At 38.5% G+C, this 18,323-nt stretch overlaps 1 protein-coding gene across 1 annotated transcript in view; it reads left to right on the top strand.

The window, feature by feature from the left end:
• Positions 1 to 18,323, top strand: part of DOK6 (docking protein 6) — a 244,582-nt gene that overhangs the window by 109,960 nt on the left and 116,299 nt on the right. Inside the window, exon 3 of the mRNA XM_053991649.1 lies at positions 6,717 to 6,831. Within this exon, the coding sequence (XP_053847624.1) occupies positions 6,717 to 6,831 (115 nt within the window). The remainder of the gene's footprint in view (positions 1 to 6,716; positions 6,832 to 18,323) is intronic.

The raw sequence follows: 18,323 nt of genomic DNA, 5'->3' as shown, positions 1-18,323 counted from the left end.
GTTAAATATTACTATCATAAGACTTCAAGGAAATGAAGTTTATTTTTCAAAGTGAGGGCATAAGCTAAATACTTCCTCTGATCCTCATGTGTCTTTTTGACCATATAGTATGAGATTTTTTAACTGTTGGTTCCTTCAGAGGACTCCTTATCAGTTTCTTCTCATGTTTTTAAGGTTGATGCACTGGTCTATGGGGTTTTTTGGTTTTTTTTGGTTTTTTGTTTTTTTTTTTTTTGAAGGTTGATCCACCCAGATGTGGCTAGACAGTATTTACAAGGTGTTGATAGTTATGGACTTTATTATTCCTATGTAACACTTACTAAAGGAAGCAAGTGGAAGCTATGAATGTGGTGTTCTTTCAGATGAGATGTTACACCAACACAAAACAAGTTAAAGTTTTAGGCTTATCTCCAGACCAAGATAAAGAAAAACTATGAGGATGAGAGGAAGTGCACTGCATTACCTGAAGCAATATTTAGATGATTCATGACTGATCAAGATATATGAGCAATAGTGGCAGAAAACTTACAGGATCTTTCACCTTGTTGTTCAGTGCTTGATGTATCTGTAGAAACATATTAGATTTTGGTGAACAATCCAAACATCCAAAAAAATTGGTTTCCAGATCAAGTGCATTTCTTTTCATCTGTGCTTACAAGGAATCTTTGAGGTGAAGCAAATTCTGGGCTGTGAGAGGAACCAAGTGACAGTAACCAACACTGGTTGTCTCAGCCTTGAGACCCTGATGCAAGTCTAGATTAGTATAATTTTGCAGGAGTGCGATTATGTCATTACCAGTCCTAGAAGTTATCCTACCTAGCAGCCCTTCAAGGCTATGTCCCTTTATCAAATATTAATGAGAAGTGGAGGACTTGGCTGTCTCTAATACAGCAAGCCCCATCCCCCCTCCACCAAGAAAGAAAAAAACCTGTATTCTAGATGAAAAAAAAATCTAAAAGAAAAAAAGAAACCTTGTCAAATTTTGGTTACATGTAAGCTTAGTAACTCTTCTACATCTTTTCAATAGTCAGTGTTAAATGGTCGTTCTAGAGAAAAAGCAAAAGTGGTTTTAAAGACCGATAAAAAAATCAAGAAATAAAAAAAAAAAAAAAAAAGAAAAAAACTAGGAAATGTATGTGTGGGCTGCTGAGTGATGGACATATGAAGCAGGAATTATTGATGAGGAGTAGGAGAACTGAGAAATGGTCCAGGTGCTAAGAGTCCCTAGCACATACCACTCTGAGCAACATATGGAGAACAGCACTAAATGTCTAGTAGAGAAAAGTAAGTCTAAGTTAACATGCTAATGGTAGTGGAAATTTATATACTACGTAATCATAGCTTAATAAAAAAAGGATTTATTTCACCTACTGGAAGAAATCAAAGGATAAAAAAATCTATTTGCAAGTTTGCTCACTAAGGAGGCAATATTATGTATTTAATTCATTGTTGAAATTAATTTTGTTCTAGAGAGTTACAAATAAAAATAGGAAAACTGATTTTCAAAGTTTTTGTTGGTCCAGGTTGTTTTCAGTGTTAACAAGGTTTTAGATGAAGTATAATTCCCCCACTGGGGAAATTTTTTTTTTTTTTTTTTTGAACATCTCAGTAAGACTCTTACATATGTAATGGCACAGAAAATTTTCCCTTTTTTACATTTGTCTTACTGATGCAAAGTTATCAGTGGTCTAGGTAGTTTCAGAATGATATTATGTTGCTGTGAAGAACAAAGAGATTTTCAATGTGTTAGACTTGAGTTTTGTCAACAAGTCCATTATAATACCACAGGGAGCAAATTTTGGTATAATGTTCCTTGCTTAAAAAAGTAGATTTACCTAATGATTTACCTAATAGATTTACCTAATTTAGATTAACCTAATTTACTCATTAAAAAAAGGGGACTTTTTCATACTTTTTAAAAATTTTATTAGTATTTTAAAACCTTCTTAAAATATGTGAAGTGATGTTTTAAATAATTTCAAAGTAGTATGATTTTTATAAGTTTTCTTTTTGCCTTTTCAGTAGCTTTGATATTTTTCCCCTTTTAAAAATGCTTAATTTTTTTGTCTGTTTGTTTTTTGTTTTTTTTTTTAATACTAGATAAAATTTAAGCCACAGTTTTAAAAATCCCTGAGATAAAGCAATCTGGTTGCCAGGCAAAGTTCATCTTTTCCTTCATACAAGATAATATACTCTCAGGTGTTTTTTTAATTGCACACATTCAGCAAGTAGAGAAATGACTCATGCTTAATTGGCATTAAATCCAGAATTCAGAATTTCATTAACTTAATTCTCTATCAATGGGAGGGTAGACTTTCACAGTTTTGCCTCTATCTTTCTGCTCTGGTTGTGGAGGGAAGCATACAGTACAATTTGAAAAGATGAACATTGAAGAAAATATTCATCTCTATTTGATATTGAAAATTATATATGCAATAGAAATACTAAGGGGCTTATTTGATAATATGGCCTTTCTAGTTGTTAGTGTAAATTTCTGTTTCTGAAGTGTTCTCATTTCTTTTTCTGTTAGCTTGCCCAGTAAAATGATACCTCCTAAAATCTTTATAAATTTCCTATGTCTTCAAAATGTTGTAGCTAAAATTATTTCCTTCAGTTCTTGTAAAGCAAAGTATTCCAATGAGAAAGAGATGATTTTTGAAAAAAAAAAAAAAAGCTTAACTGGCAGAAATGCTTTGGCCATACATGTCAAACCACTAAAATATTTGACAAAGATATAAGTGTCTCACAATATCTCATTGTAGTTCCAAATAGGTCAATTTTTTATGGAAAGGCAAGAGGGATATGATTTATAAGAGGGATATGATTTCTGTGTGGGACTACAAATGGCTTAAAATGTTTGTCGTAAAGAAAGAAGGTAAAAGTTATGGAGTTTGGAAGAGGCAATTCATGTACCTTTGTCACATTGGAGTTACAAGAAGTTCTGTGCTGTCTAGGGAGGTCCTATGATTTCAGAGACAAAGGAAAATCAAAATGTATTTAAAACAAATACCCTTTTTTCCTGCATGGAGAATATTTTTCTTCATTTGCCTTATATGTTGTTCAACTTAATCTTTCATATGGGTACCAAAAAACAGCACATAAGAATTTGACAGTGTTTTCATTGTCTCTTTAAGACATTAAATTCCCACCAGCAAATAAAAAGAATTCTGTTGTATGTACATTTTCTGCTGACAATATCCTTAAGTGTGTGATGGATGTTGCATATGTGACTATATTAAACAAGGCAGGATTAATGTACTGATCAATAAGATGACTCTAAAAACCATCTTTACAGATAGCTGTGTGTGTATTCAGGTATGTCTGTATTTATGTTTCAAACATAAATTACTATTAAAATTTTGTAGCTTTATTGCCAGGAATGTAAGATTTGGCTCTATTATCATTATTATCTTATAAGCATTGCAGGATCTTTCAGTAATCTGTAACACTCAAGTATTAAGAAAAAAAATAGATCTCTACTATATAACAGAGACTAGAAGAAGGCTTAATATGCCTTGTTGTGACTATTCAAAGCAATTCTATTTCCTTTTCTGCTATACCGGAGAGAGAATTTTTCCCTTTTAAGTACAGCAAGATTTAAGGCACTTTTATCTGCATGGTGTGCAGTTTCACACACGCACACACATGTGAAAATGTCACTTTCTGTATTAACTGCTTGTGTAAGAATCACTGGAGCTTTTTCCTCCTATCAGTGTTTTCCCTTTCCCATTGCACCACCAGCTATTTTTTAAATTTTCTTTAATAATAACCCGAACTTTTTTTTGTCCCAAATCATCTTAAATATTTTGCTCCTGTATCTTCTTATTTAGCAAGACTAGTGTAGGAATTCCCTTTTTGTCCCCTCTGATCACAGGGTGGAAATCCTACATGGACACAGGCAAAAGACGAAAGGCACTCTTCTCCTCGGGACTAAATCCTGTTTATTGTCAGGAGCCACTTCAGATCCAGGCAACACCTCAGGGGGTAACAGAGGCCGAGGTGTTTGATGGCATCCAAGAGAGAGAGAGAGTGTATTCTCCCGGGGGGTTTTGAGCCCAGGGAAAAATGGGTGGGGCAGAGCCAAGGGGCCCCATCCAATGGGACACAGGTGAGGAGAAGGGGAGGGGAGAGCAGGTCAGTGAGAGCCCATCACACCTGAGGCTTGGTGGGGGGGAGGGGAAAGGTGTGTGGAATAGACCGATGTGACATAGTGCAATAGAAAAACTACTCAGTGCAAATTCCCAATCACCCAGTGCAAAACAAGAACTAAATAACTATTTAGTGCATCACAACAGACTAGTAGATCTGTACCCTCTCTCTGACTTTGGGGCCTTCTGTGTCTTCAAAATTCAGTAATAGATTTGGTATTGTTCCCTCAAGTTTTGAATTCTAGAGTCTGCTCTCTCCTCTGCCTACTAATGCCTTCTTACCTCTCTTTTGGGGGATTTCCTTGAGATTAGTGCTTTGGGTGAGTCATAAGAGCCCTCTCACACATTAGTTAATTTACCATGCATGGATCAAGGAAAATTAACAGATATTTCAGTAACTTCTTTAATGGGACAGGGATATTTGTGGTATTCAGCCCTTCTCTTTCCCCCAAGCCAAAAAGTAGTGTGTGGCGTTGCATTCTTCTCCCCGGTCCTGGGCGGCTCTGGAGCTCGGCTAGGCTCTGCTCCTTCGTCTAGACCGGGGCCACCACTGGTTCAGAGGCTCTGGTGCTGAGCCTCCGCGTGGGCTAGCCACGCTCTGTAACCGGCATTGGGAGGAGGTAAAGAGGCAAAGGAGGCACACCCTGCCCTGCAATTGGCTGGAGAAGGTTTATTGCCACGTGGTGCTGCGGTGGAGAGCAGCGACCGCTCCCAGCGCCCGCTGGACAAGATGGCAACGAAACAAAGGACGCGTGGGATTTTATAGGGGGCAGGCAGACATGGGCGGAAGCCCTCCTGCCCAATGGGGACAAGCAACAGGGGAGTGACGTGGACCACGGCAACCAATGGGAACACAAAAGGGGTGGATACAGGCTCCGGGACTAATGGGATTGCGGGGATGGGGTAACAGACACAGAACTCTCAGGAATGGACAGGGGTTGGCCACAAGACTGGCATGGGAAGGCTCCAATGATAAGTGACCCGGAGCGAACTATTGCGGGGGATATGGGGGTACATAGAACCGGCTAACTAACAGGTATTAGAACCCCTAACTAAACCAACCCGGGATGCAACATAAGTGAATTGTTTCTTTTGTTGACTTGATGCATCTCGCTGCTCGTCTGCTATCAATATTTTATTGAAATGTCTTTGCCCCAGCATGTTCCATTTTTTTACTGCACTGTATAAAATCTCTTCTGCTTTAAAAACATTAATTTCAGCATGTGAAAAGGAATGCTGGAACTGTACACCAGGAGCATAACAATTACAAATCAAAACAAAAAAAAAACCCACCTACATTCAGTCCATTTTTTTCTATAGTCATAGATGTCCAAACTCATATGGTTGACATTTTTCTGTAAATTAATTCTGCCTGAGGCAAATGTCCTGCCTGAGAAAAACTAACTCTAAACAGATAGTTTGCCCAGAGTTCCAAGATACTTGCCCAGAGTTCCAAGAAACTGAGAAAAAGATTTCAGAATATGAAGTGTTAATCAGTTTAATATAAGTGGGCCACTTGGAATAACATATTTTTCATCCATTTTTGTTAATTGTAGTTAAATACATGCATCAAAATAAAATGGAAATAGATTTAATTTTTATGTTGTAAATTTGCTGCAAGAGTATTTTATTGTTGATAAGCTTTTCAAATATTTAGGAAATAAAATGAAAGTTCAAGTTCTTTTGAGGATGATAGATACATTTTAAAGACACATGAGGATCTATCCTTACAATGTAGGGATACTATTTGACATATTAGTTACCTTCATTAACTAATGAAACACTGTTCTTCCAACATTAGGTTTTCTATTTGATGCAGATTCTGAAACTGATCCAAGTTGTATGAGTATAGAAATTGAAAAATAGATTATACAAAATCCCAAGGCTGAGTTGATGTCATTGTAAACTGTTTCCATGGAGGACTTATTAAAGAAACAGAGATTTGTGGAAAATTATTAGAGAAATAGAGTTATTAGAGTTAAGTGTTGCAACTTAAGACTTTACCTATTTATGTGTTTTTTTAACCAATTACCAAGCTTATAAATAACCCTAGGGGTTTAGGAATGGTACTCCCCAGTTTAGTTCTCACACTGAGACTCAAAACCACACTGCTGCTCACTCGCTCCTCCCTTCCCCTCCCCTTCCCACTCCTTTGGAATGGAGTTGAGAATTGGAGGCACAAAAGCTGAAAATCATGGGTTGAGATAAGAATGATTTACTAGAAACAGCAATGAGACAGAGAAATGAACAGTAACAGCAGCACAAAGAAACAATTTGCATGGAAAAAGCCTGCAGCAGGAAAAGCCAGTATCAGGCTCTTCCCCACAATGCTTTCTCCGCGATGGAAGAAGAGCTCCTTACTCCTGCCCCTGGAAATGAGTGAGGTGGAGTGGAATAACATCTGGGCCTTGCCCCACACCTCTCCTGCTTATTGTGAAAAATTAAGCCTGTCCTGGCTGAAACTAGGACAGGGGAAAAGCACTTTATAGTAAAAATTGAGAAGCTAAGGTTAATATTTTTATTTGTACTATTTATACGCTGTTCTAAAATACTTTTCTTCATTTTAAGGTAACTGAGCTGCACAATATCAAAAACATAACCAGATTGCCTCGAGAGACAAAGAAGCATGCAGTGGCAATTATCTTTCACGATGAGACATCAAAGACATTTGCGTGTGAGTCAGGTAAGCAATTGCTGCTTCATCTCTAGCTTGAAGAAATCAGGTTACACATCAAAGTCTGACTCGGATGAATTAACTCACAATGCCAGATAGAAATTCTTAGCTTAAAGAAATTTGTGGTAAACAAAAATCTTTGGAGTTTGGGGTACAGGTCTTTCGGGGTTTCGTAGGGGTTTTTAAATATATTATGAGAGGTGTTAGGGGTATTACAGAGCTCTTTTTTCCATTATTTTTCTTTGCATGCAGATGGTCTAAAGACTGGAGGCTTCCAGCTAAACTTGTAAATCCTAGTAAAAAATAACTTGTAAGATGTTATTAAGTCAAGATGTGAAACATTCTTTTTTTAACAAGATTTGCTATGGGCACTTACTAAACTAATAATTATCATGCCATTGCAAATAAGTGGCAAATACCAGCTAAAACCTCAGGATATTTTAAAGCAGGGTGTCAAGCAGTTTGTGGTTTGAATGACTCCATAGCATAATGACTAGACTAGCATAGAACATGACTTGGGCATTAGAGTACACAATGGCAGGCAGTTACTTGTGAGACACTGAGCACTACAAAATTAAAGTGCACTATTTTCTTGTTTGAAAGTACAACTGTACACATATGTGTCCTAGGGTATATTTTAACAGAAAAAGTTTTTTAAAATAGTGGGAAATTCTTCAGTGATAAAGTTTGTGCTTTTTTAGTGACATATTCGAAACTTTGCATTTTAAAAGTTTATAGAGATAATACTATATATATATATATATATATGTTTTGTTTTTTTTAAATATATATGTAACATTATATATATATATATATATATATATATATATGGTGAAGGGCCTAGAAGAAAAGCCATATGAGGAGTGACTGAAGTTACTTGGTCTGAAGAAAAGGAAACTGAGGGGAGACTTCACTGGTGTCTACAACTGCCTTTTGAGGGAAAGAGGAGAGGAAGACACTGATCTCTTCTCTGTGGTGATCAGGGACAGACCACAGTAAATGGCCTGAATTTTTGTCAGGGGAGGTTTAGGTTGGAATTAGGAAAAGGTTCCTCATCCTGAGGGTAGTTTAGCCCTGGAAAAGGCTCTGAAGGGAAGTGATGACAGCACCAGCCTGACAGAGTTCAAGAAGCATTGGGAAAATACTTTTGGACACATGCTGTGACTTTTGGCACTGTCCTGCACGGGACCAGGCGTTGAACTCTATGTTCCTTGTGGATCCCTTTCAACTCTGAATATTCCACGATTCTATATAATATCATCATATAAACATTGCATCATGTACATTCTAAATAATAAGTTAAATACAGTAAAACAAAATCTGAGAAACGTGGAGGAAGTTAAAAGTGTACAAGGTCATGAATTATGTAGCTTTTAGATCAAATATTGCAAACGGTCATATGTACATTCTGTCATGAAAGATAGATTGACAAGTTTTTTTGTAAATTAATTTAAGTTTAAAGACACACAGAAAATCTGTGTCTGTCTACAATTGGTTTAAGAGATCATTAGATAAGTACTCTACATTTTGAATTCTAATGTGTAGAATTGATAGTGACTATATTATGATTAATAATTGAATAAAACTATTTTAATTATATCCCAACAGCACTGAAGTCAGTTCTGTATAAACTTTTTCATTTGCCTATGCATGCATTCCTCTTCTTTCCTAATGATATCTTGTTACTTCCCTAGAGTTACTGTGGTTCAGGTATATTTGAAAAGAGTCACAGTAAGTCATAACTTCAGAATTGTTTCTCCAAAGAAGGGACAAACCTAAGGAAGTTCAGCAAGTTCATCTAGCCCACTCATCCCTTTCTTCTTAACTTTGAACGCAGTTGTAAATACAAGGCACGCGTAGTACCATAAGGTGCTAGCAGGGTGTCAGTATGAGATGCTCTCCCTTTATGCTCTATACAATGGTGTGTTTTGAGTGGACAGAACTCTGGGTGAAGTGGCAAACAAGTGGAGAGCTTGTGGACAGAGAACAAAGTTCAGACCAAGATAGGTGATGTATAGGTGTCTGCTCTAGACCTTCTCATCAACAAGAGAAGGCAGATGAAGCAATCTCGGGGCAGGTGGAAAAAGCCTTATATCCCAGGCATTGGTATGCTTGGGTGACTTAACCTCCGCAGTAACTTTTGGAAGGCCAATAAGGCTGAACACAAACAATCCAGATTTCTGAAACAGATTGAAGACAATTTCTTGATACAGATGATCAATAGTGTGATGAGGGGAGATGTTTGTTCAGGGATGCGCTTGGCTGGATCCTGTGGATCCTTGAAGGGCAAAGGATCCCAGGAGAGCTATCCAATCAGCAAGGACAGCATCCTCTGAGCACAAGAACTGTTCTCCCCATTCTCAGAAGACAAGCTTTACAGAAGAGAGTATGACTTGCTCAAACACACAAAAAAAAACCCCTACAATGAAGCAGAGACTGACTACTTGGGAGGGATACAGACGCATTGTCTATTTATATAGGAATGGAGTCCAGCAAGCTCCAGCTCAGGTAAGTGCAAGATGGAAAAGGTTTCTTAAAGTACGTCAGGAGTAAAATAAAGGCTAAGTAAGTGTGACCCTATTGCTTGCTGGAACGGTCAACATAGTGATAAGGGTCATAAGAAAGGCTAAGGTACCTTTTATACTGTGGTTTTCATTTGCAAGTCTTATCCTCAGGCCTTCCAGGTCCCTGAGCCCTTGAACGTGATGAACTATCCCTGGCAAAGGAAGGCATAGTGAGGCATCACTTAAATCACTTGGATTTCCTACAAAAGTTAGTGGAGCTTGATTGTCAAGAATGACAAGAAGGAGGATCCAGATAACTGTACTCCAGTCAGCCTCACCTCAGTCCCTGAGAACACTGTTGGAGCAAGTCACATGTAAACACATGAAGGACAGCAAGGTGAATGGGACTAGAAAAAAACACTTCCCATATGCAAATCATATTTGCCACAATGAGGTGCCTGGCAAAAGAAAGGCAGTGGTTCTTACATACCTTGATTGTAATGGTCTTTGACACTCTCTGTAATTTCCTCCATAGCCCCCAAAATTGGTGGGGCACAGGATGGATAAAGACACTATAAAGTGGACAGAAAATAGGCTGGACTTAAAAAACCAAGGCTGTGAAGCCAAGCTTGCAGCCAGGAGGTAGTGGATCCCTCAGTTCAGTGCTGGGACCAATACCATTCAATGTCTTCATTGACAATCTGCATGATGAGGTGGAGGGTACTCTCAGCTGGTTTGCAGGTGACACCAGGCGGAGGTGACCCAAACTGAGAAGGCAGGGCTGCTGTCAGAGGGACCTGGACAGGCTGGAGAAATGGCTTACATAAACCTTATGAAGGCTTACATAAATCTTATGAAACTCAGCAAGAACAAAAGCTCTTTGCCCTGGTTTGTGGTAATCCCAGCCACAAGGCAGGCTTGGTGCCAGCTCTTGGGAAGCAGCTCTGCAAAAAAAGACTCTGGGGTCGTGGTGTGCAACATGCCCTGGACAGCAGTAGTAAGGGTATTCACAGCAGGTACTGAAAAGTGATCCTTCCCTTTTACTCAGCACTTGTAGGACCACATCTGGACTGCCATGTTCAGTTTTGTGCACTCAGCACAATATTGACATACAGGAGTGAACCCAGGGGAGGGCACCACGAGTCAGGAGCACATGACATATGAAGAGACACTGAGGGCTTATTCAGCCTGGAGAAAAAATATTTCAGAGGATCTTACTGCTTATGTGATCTGAGAAAAAGCATCAGATACCTTGCTGTTTCTGAATTACTACAAATCTTGGCTGTGAGCATAGTGGAGTTTCAATCAGTTTGTCTTTCTCATGCCTTCAGTCTGTCTAATCAGTATAGACTGCATCACATATATCCAATGAGAAAGATACCCTGTTTTGTTTCACTAAAATCTGACTCTCTTTAACTCCAAATCTTTTGTTTTCTGAACTAGGAAGATATGGTCCAAAAAAAAATTTAATTTCCCAAGTCATTTCCACAGTGAATTCTGTCTTCTCACAAGGAGCTGTTGCCATTTTTACTGCTTTGAAATGTGCCAAGTACTTGGATTTCCTGTATGAAACTTAACAAAATTTAAAGAATATTTGAAGAACTTGCTTCTTATTTAAAATGGGTTCTTTTTCTTCTCTTATTTAGTAGCACTGGTTTATATGGAAAAATGCATAGACTTTTAACAGCCTCACAGTGTATAGTGATGTACACACAATGGTGTTTATTTTGGCAAATCTTCTTGCCACTTCTTTGGTTAACACAATGGCTTGACTAATCCCTCTTCTTTACGGTGGTTTCAGTGTCAAAAAAACACTCAAATGGTTTTCACTCAAGGCAAAAACCTTCTAGAATCATAACTGCTTGACCTTGAATTTTTTAGGACCCCAGAGTTTCATAATGTGAACACTTTTCTACCATGAAGCCTCTGAATATACAGAAGCAGATAACTTGTTTCTTATCATCTTGACTTCCAGAGGCAGATGGAAGGGGAGTAACATTAAATCCATTGCAAAAGCTCTACTGAGCATAGAGTCAACAATTTTTTGTAGACAAGGAGAAAGGAGTACTCAAAGCTGAGTTGATTTTAGGGACTGAACAATGTGAGCGTTTTGTCAGTGTTGTACCAGAAAATTATTTTAAATAATGGTATCATTTTGGTTTTGATAGTCTGAGCTGATGCCTTCTCCTCTGCTCTGTCTTAAAGTGCCAAAAAAAGCAGCACATTTTTCTGGCACATAACTTTCTTAATTGTGGAATTAAGTACAATAAAATACTATTCTGTTTTAAAATAGGTCTCTAAAGATGCAGAACACTTTGGTTCTCCCCAGAAAGCCTGAGAGCTGTGATACCAGCCCACTGGGTGTGCTGGCTCAGAGCCTGTGTTTTTTTCCTAAGCTCTTGCATCTTTTAGTCCCTCATCTTGCTTATTGTCTTCAAGGCAGCTACTGGCAAATCTGAGCTCTGGGTGGGCTGTAACCCCTATATTTCCATTACAATTACAGCAAATTAGTAATCTGAGATGCATCTAATTGTTGGTAATCTTCATTTGCTAAGGAAAATATTCTATAGAAAAACAAATTAGAATCCTCTATATGCTTTTGTTATCACCTACCCATCACTACCACCAGTGCTCCCAACATCTACAACAGCTGTAGAAATGTGTTCCATTCTGAAGCCCTATTGAAATATTTTGAAGAGCAAATCAATCGCATATATTACAGTTCCCTGAATAAAACCATAGGATAACAAGTCTTTAAAGAATTATCCCTCTTCAGGAAGAAAGGGAAGCTTCTTGCTGTCACTATATCTGTTTCTGACATCTTCTCTAAGGGGCAGAAACTTGTGACTTTGGTGATTAGCAAGCAACATTTTAAAATTCTCTGTTACCATGAGAATTGTTTCAGTGGAAGTAAACCAATGAGAAGTCAGGGCTGATTAGCTAGCATGAAAAGTAGTCTATAATTCAGTGAACCTGCAACAGGCTTTAAAGCGCGAGAATTCTTCTTCAAACCGTGAGAAATTGCTGCTGCTCTAACAAGGAACACACTATGATCTCAATTTGAGCCTTCCTGAAAACTGTGTGAAAATTATTGCCGTTAAGGAACTTTTGTGTGTGTTTTTTTTTTTTTTTTAATTAAGAATTATGAAAATCTGGGGGGATTTGTCTTCATTCTGAAGTATATAATCAAGTGGAGAATGTCTTTCAGCTCATCATTCCAGCTGCTGGGTTTGATGTGCTGACTTTCCCTGATTCCTTTGCTAAAGTTGTGTGGGTCTTGTTTGGTTGGGGACTTCTTGTTATTGTTGTTGATTTCTTTCCTTCGGGTAAGTGCACTGTCACTTTTTGTGTAGTTACAGCCATGCCCATGTATTTGTTAAGATGCTCTTCTTCCTGCAAGCCTGATATCTGTAATATGACTGTAAGACAAGTGTCTGAACTGAGACAGGTGTTCTGAAATGCCCTTTAAACTCCCACAAAACTTGTAGATGTGATGGAATGAGCAATGGTGGCTGCGGCGTTCTCTCTTTCTCCCCGGTCTGGGGCAGCTCCGATGCCCTCTGGCGCTGCCTCCCCCCGGACTTCCGGGTTCGCTGCTTCTCTCCCGCATGCCGCTGGCACTGGCACGCCAGTCGGGGTCTGCCGGGTTCTGTCGCCTGTGCTACAGGATCCGAGGTAAAGAGGGAAGGAATGTCCAAATCACCCATGAGGAGAGCAGGAAGGCTTTATTGTCACTGAGAGCTGAAGTGGGGGGTAGCGACCCGTGCTTCCCACTCCACGTGGCGGAAATGGCGGCAGGACCTGGGAGGGAGCGGGATGATATAGGGGATGTGATAGGGAGGGCAGATGCTGCCCCCCAATGATGACGTAGGACCGTGACCAACCAGAGATCCCTGCAGGGGCGGGCACCGAGCCTCGGGCTGAGTGGGATCGTGGGGATGGGGCGGCAGGCACGGGATTTCCCGGGGCCGGAAACCACGGCAGGGGGGGAATGACACGGGGGAAGCACGGGGGTACACAGGACTCGGCTAGCTAACCCAAATAAGAACCCCTAAAACCCAATCCCAGGATGCAACAGGTGGCTGTGCAGGACCAGCTAGAAAATGAAACTGGAGGGCATGAGTACTGATTTAATCTAGAATTTTATGGTGCTGTTTTGGAAGTTGCTAGCATGATGAGGATTGTGCCTGAATAATAGCTAGCTTTTAAGGAAGGCTCTTTCTGATTTGCAATAGTCAGGGACAGACCATATGGGGGCTTGATTTTTCCTTTAGTGGTGACAGCAAAATACTAAGTGATACAAATCTCTGGGCATTTTATGCTTAGTGGCCCCTCCAGCATAGGTTTGTGTAAAATCTATTTTGATGTCTAAATGACAGAATGTGATGAAAAAAGATGAACTTTTAAACCTATATCTTAAAAAATAAAAACAAAAAAAATTGAAATGAGGGGAGTTAAAAATATTAGGAGATAGAGATAAGAGAGACAAATAGAGCTGAGAGGTGATTTTGCTTATTTGAGAATTATTTGCCCCTTGTGACATAGGGGCAAAATCACATTCATGACATAAGGGGAAAAATTAAGAGAAATCTTAAAACTGACACTGTTAAGCAAAGCAGACACCCCCTAGGATACTGACCTTTTCTGCGTTCTCTTCAGTACAATGCCCCACTCTGTATGGAAGTAGATGAATTGAAGGGGTTTCTTTATTCCCAGGCATGCATGAACTGCAGCTCTAGAGTCTTACAACCAAGAAACATCCTCATTATTTTTAAGAGTTTATACTTTGGCTTTTCCTTAAAACTTTCACTATTCAAGTCCTGGGGAAAATAGAATTGGGTTACTGCAAAGTCTATCAGTTACTCTATTTGAAACTTTTCATTTAGGGGTTTATGCATTCATGAAGGTTTTTTTGTCTTGCTTCTCTGATGGTTACCTTGATAAAACTCTTTTATACACCTGCAACATAAACAGGCTTTTTCTTCTGTATTTTTGTGTTTCAGCTTCTTTTGAGTGCTATCAAATTGTGATAATCAAGTTTTGTCATAAATCTCCAAAAAAGGTTTTACTTTGTTGAAATTGAAAGTGTGTTGGTGTCAAGTGGCAATGTGGGTTTCTTCTAGGTTTGTACATATTTTTCTTTTTAAATCTGTTTTTGCCGTTTATTGGTGTTGCTTTTTTTTCTTAAAAATAATACAGCGGTGGTATCATTTGAAAAGGCCCAAGTTCATTTCATGTTTGTCCTGAAAAAGCTTTTGGACTATTGGCAAATTACTACTGATCATTAGTTGGGCTTTTTGTCCTTGATAGTTTTCACAAGTGAAATCTCTATGTGCTGGAAGAGCTTGACAGATATCAGTGAAGTATTAGATACAACTCATATTACTGTATCCTTTGACAGTTAAGAATCCTGGAGGTTTTGCATTAAAATTACTGTGAAACTTTGAGATGAAGCATCAATACTCATACTTGCTGTTATGATTAACAAATAGCAACAATAAGCTTTAAAAATAGAGCTTAAAAATAAATTAATATTGATATTTTTAAATAACCAGATTGAGGTTCCCGTTTTTGCTGTCATTGTTGTGACTTGAAGCTCCAGGGTCATGGAGGCGGTGAAAATGAAGAACACCTTCCTAAATACTGTTTGGGCAGTGGAAAGAAGAATACAAAGTTCACACTCTGGATGCAGGAAAATAAACCCAAGTAGTTGAAACTATTCTGAAACATGGTATATTTCACTTTTAAGGTGTCAGGGATTGTTATATGAAAATCTATGACCCCAGCTTTTCCATTTTCTGGTTTTGTTTGTTTACATAAAGAGAGAAAGGAACCTGCACTCTCCAGAAGGCATATGTCTCATTGGAGATCAGATGCATGCTCTCACTTCCATATGTAACACATTGTCTGAGATCTAAAAAAGAGTGAAAAGACAGTCATTTCATGAAGTTAAATATGTTGCTCTGGATTCTTACATTCCGCTTTTTTATCACAATTTTTGAAACACTCTCCACTTTCAAGGCAAAGTTCAGTCTGAGTCATATTCTTTTGTTCTGGACAAATAGTTTTAGTTTGTTTTGTTTTGTTTTTTTTCATTTTGCTTTTAAATACGCATTTCTGTTCTGTAACATATATAAAGGAGAAGTATTTGGATTCTGCCTCTCATTGCTCTTGGTTGCCAGTTGATCTTCATTTCTCTTGGTTATCTGTCTGAACTACAGTGTTACAATTTTCTGACACATACTGGTAATATACATTACTAGGAAATGGAATGAATGTAGAAAATTATGCTACATCTTCAGGACATAGCTGTTGATGGTACAGGTTCTACACTGTTGCTTTCCATCCTTTTCAGTCACTTCTAGGTTATTAATTGACTGCAGACTTAGTTCTAAAATTATTTAGCATTTAAACAATATTTTGGGAAGACAAACTCATTGTTTCATTTTTTTTAGTAGAATGCTAAGTTTGAAAACAGTAGACACTCAAAATGGTCACCATATTTTCAGCATTTCTTCCATGCAGGGCACTGAGCTAGGAATCCTGCTGCATTCTCAGTCTATAGAGCAAATGTGGAACAGGAAGGAAATAAGGTTCACTTCCAGCAGGAGTATGCACAGGTGCTGTGACAAAATAAGCAGGAAAGCTGAACATTTCTAAATGCAGGAATTGGAAAAGGTAAACTTGGTCTAAGACCGTAATATGGGGAGCCCTAAAGTTTAGACTTTGAAAGTCAAAACCTTTGGAGACTGAAATTTGTTTGGGTTCCTTAAATTTTGATTATGTAGTTGTGTAAATTGCAGAGGTGATAAGGATTCAATTGCAGTTCACATACTGTAAACTTGTCTGGAGACTCTTTAATAATGTCCAGCCTAGAGGATCTACATAGGTGCTCTCCATGATATCTGGAAAGTCATGGCAGTTGAGTCAAGTCCCAGGTGACTGGGGGAGAAAAGAAACATTGTATCCATCTTTCCAAAGGTAGAAAATAGGACCCTGGTAGCTTGTGACCACCCAAGCCATTCTATGATCCTAAGTAGAGAAGTATTATTTTTTTGTCCTGGACAAATATATTGAAGTGTAGACACTATAAGTACTTTCTTTATTGCAGTTTTACTTGAAGGTCTTGAAATTTATATGAAATATAAACTCTTTCTATAGGAACAAAAGACAAAGAAGATAGCTAAGATAATGATGAATTATCTATTTTAGAGTGCATGTAGAACTTCTTCAGAGTAAAAGATTAGAAAAAAAAATCTTCCTGCCTACAGAAACTCAGCAAGTTCAGAAGACAAAGAGAAGAGATCAAGAAGATTTCAGCTTCATCTGGTAGATGCTGCAAGGTCAGCACCGTCTTGAATAGTAAATTTAGAGTGACTAGGAGAAATGCATGAATCTCAAAGCCTCTGCCCTAGAAGTTCAACATACAGTTGCCTTTCCAAGTAAGCATGGAGTAGATAGAGGTGGGTTAGTGATGCTGAAGTCTAGGATTTCAGGAATGTGAAGTTGTGGAATTGTTTGTTGGACTAGAAAGTGTCTTAGTTGCTCGCTTGTTGGTTTGGATTTTTGTACTGGGGGGGGGGTGTAAGCTGTTAAAAATCAATGAACAATTTAGTATCTGCAAGCTCTATGTTTTGTACTAGAAGAATGTATGTGTCAGTGAGATGACAGAAGCCCATAAAAATTCAGAACATGGTCTAACGTTTGAGTAAAAAAAAAAATAAGAGAGTTTTTCCTTAGCCTCTGGCTGTTTACCTTACACTGAAATCTGAAATTGCTAGTATGTTGTGCATCTGTGTACAACAGGATTTCTTTTTGATCTCATTTTGAGATTCTTAGTGGTTTTGATAAAAGTACTGTGCCATAAATAGCTTCTGGTCCTATGCAACAAAGATATGGAGACCCTTTTATATAATTCATGCCATAAATTAAGTTAGAATAATTTTTATTCATGTTTTAAGTATGAAAGTCCAAATGTACTTCCTCTCTTGTAAACACATTTTATTAGAAGGTAAAGCAATAAGACACAACCTATTTTAACATGCCTTCGTGCTATTTACACCTTGTTTTTAAAAATATTGGCCTGCTCTACAGTGCTCAAAGGCATTCACATGCAATAATTACAGGATCACAGAAAACAGTCAGAGAATCTTGATGAGTTTTGTGCATAAAATTTCATCATATTCTGAGTTGTAATTGGTAGTTTGCAGATGAAGGACTGAGATAACTTCATTAACTGGATGACAAATGAATTTGTCAAAGTATGGAAAAAATATCAGGCAGAGGACTTTTCTCTATATTAAACATTGACTATAGATATATATGTGGATATAGAATCAAATTTTATTAAAATATCCATGTGAGGGTTTGTAATATGGAGTCATGCCATGAAACAACGCATTGTGCTTGAAAAGGATGAAGTTTACAAGCAAACTTTATGTCTTCATTTTAAAATTACTTTTTAAACATCCATGTTACTAAACACTCTGATGTTTGTAGAGCAGACTACAATAAGTATTTGTTTCTGTACACAAAGCAAGGTAATTTCTTACGTTCTTTCCACAATGTAAAAGGCTGTGGGCGCAGCTTTTGTTCACCACGGTCTCGGGCAGCTGGGATGCCCACCTAGAGCCACCCTTTGGTGAGACCGCAGCTGCCGCATGCACGGGCACTCCTGGGCTAAGGCGTTTGCCTCCCTGCTAGTGCGGAGCGCTCCGGCGTGGGTACACAGCTTTCGTAGCCTTACACTGAGAAGAAGCAAAGGGACAAGAAAAGGCACACTTTGCTCTGTGGCCTGAGAACTTTTATTTCCCGCGTGGTCGCTGCGATGGCTCGAGCGGCTGCTCTTAGGTGGCGCAAGGGCAAAATGGCAAATGGACAATGAAAGCATTGGGTTAAATGGGGGGTGGGCAGACAGGGGAGGAAATCCCCCTTGCCCAATGGGGACAGACAACAGGGGAGTGACGTGGATCACAACAACCTATGGGAACATAACAG

The sequence above is a fragment of the Vidua macroura genome, chromosome 1, assembly GCF_024509145.1.
Source record: "Vidua macroura isolate BioBank_ID:100142 chromosome 1, ASM2450914v1, whole genome shotgun sequence".
NCBI lineage: Eukaryota > Metazoa > Chordata > Aves > Passeriformes > Viduidae > Vidua > Vidua macroura.
This window is presented reverse-complemented; position numbering and strand designations above follow the sequence as displayed.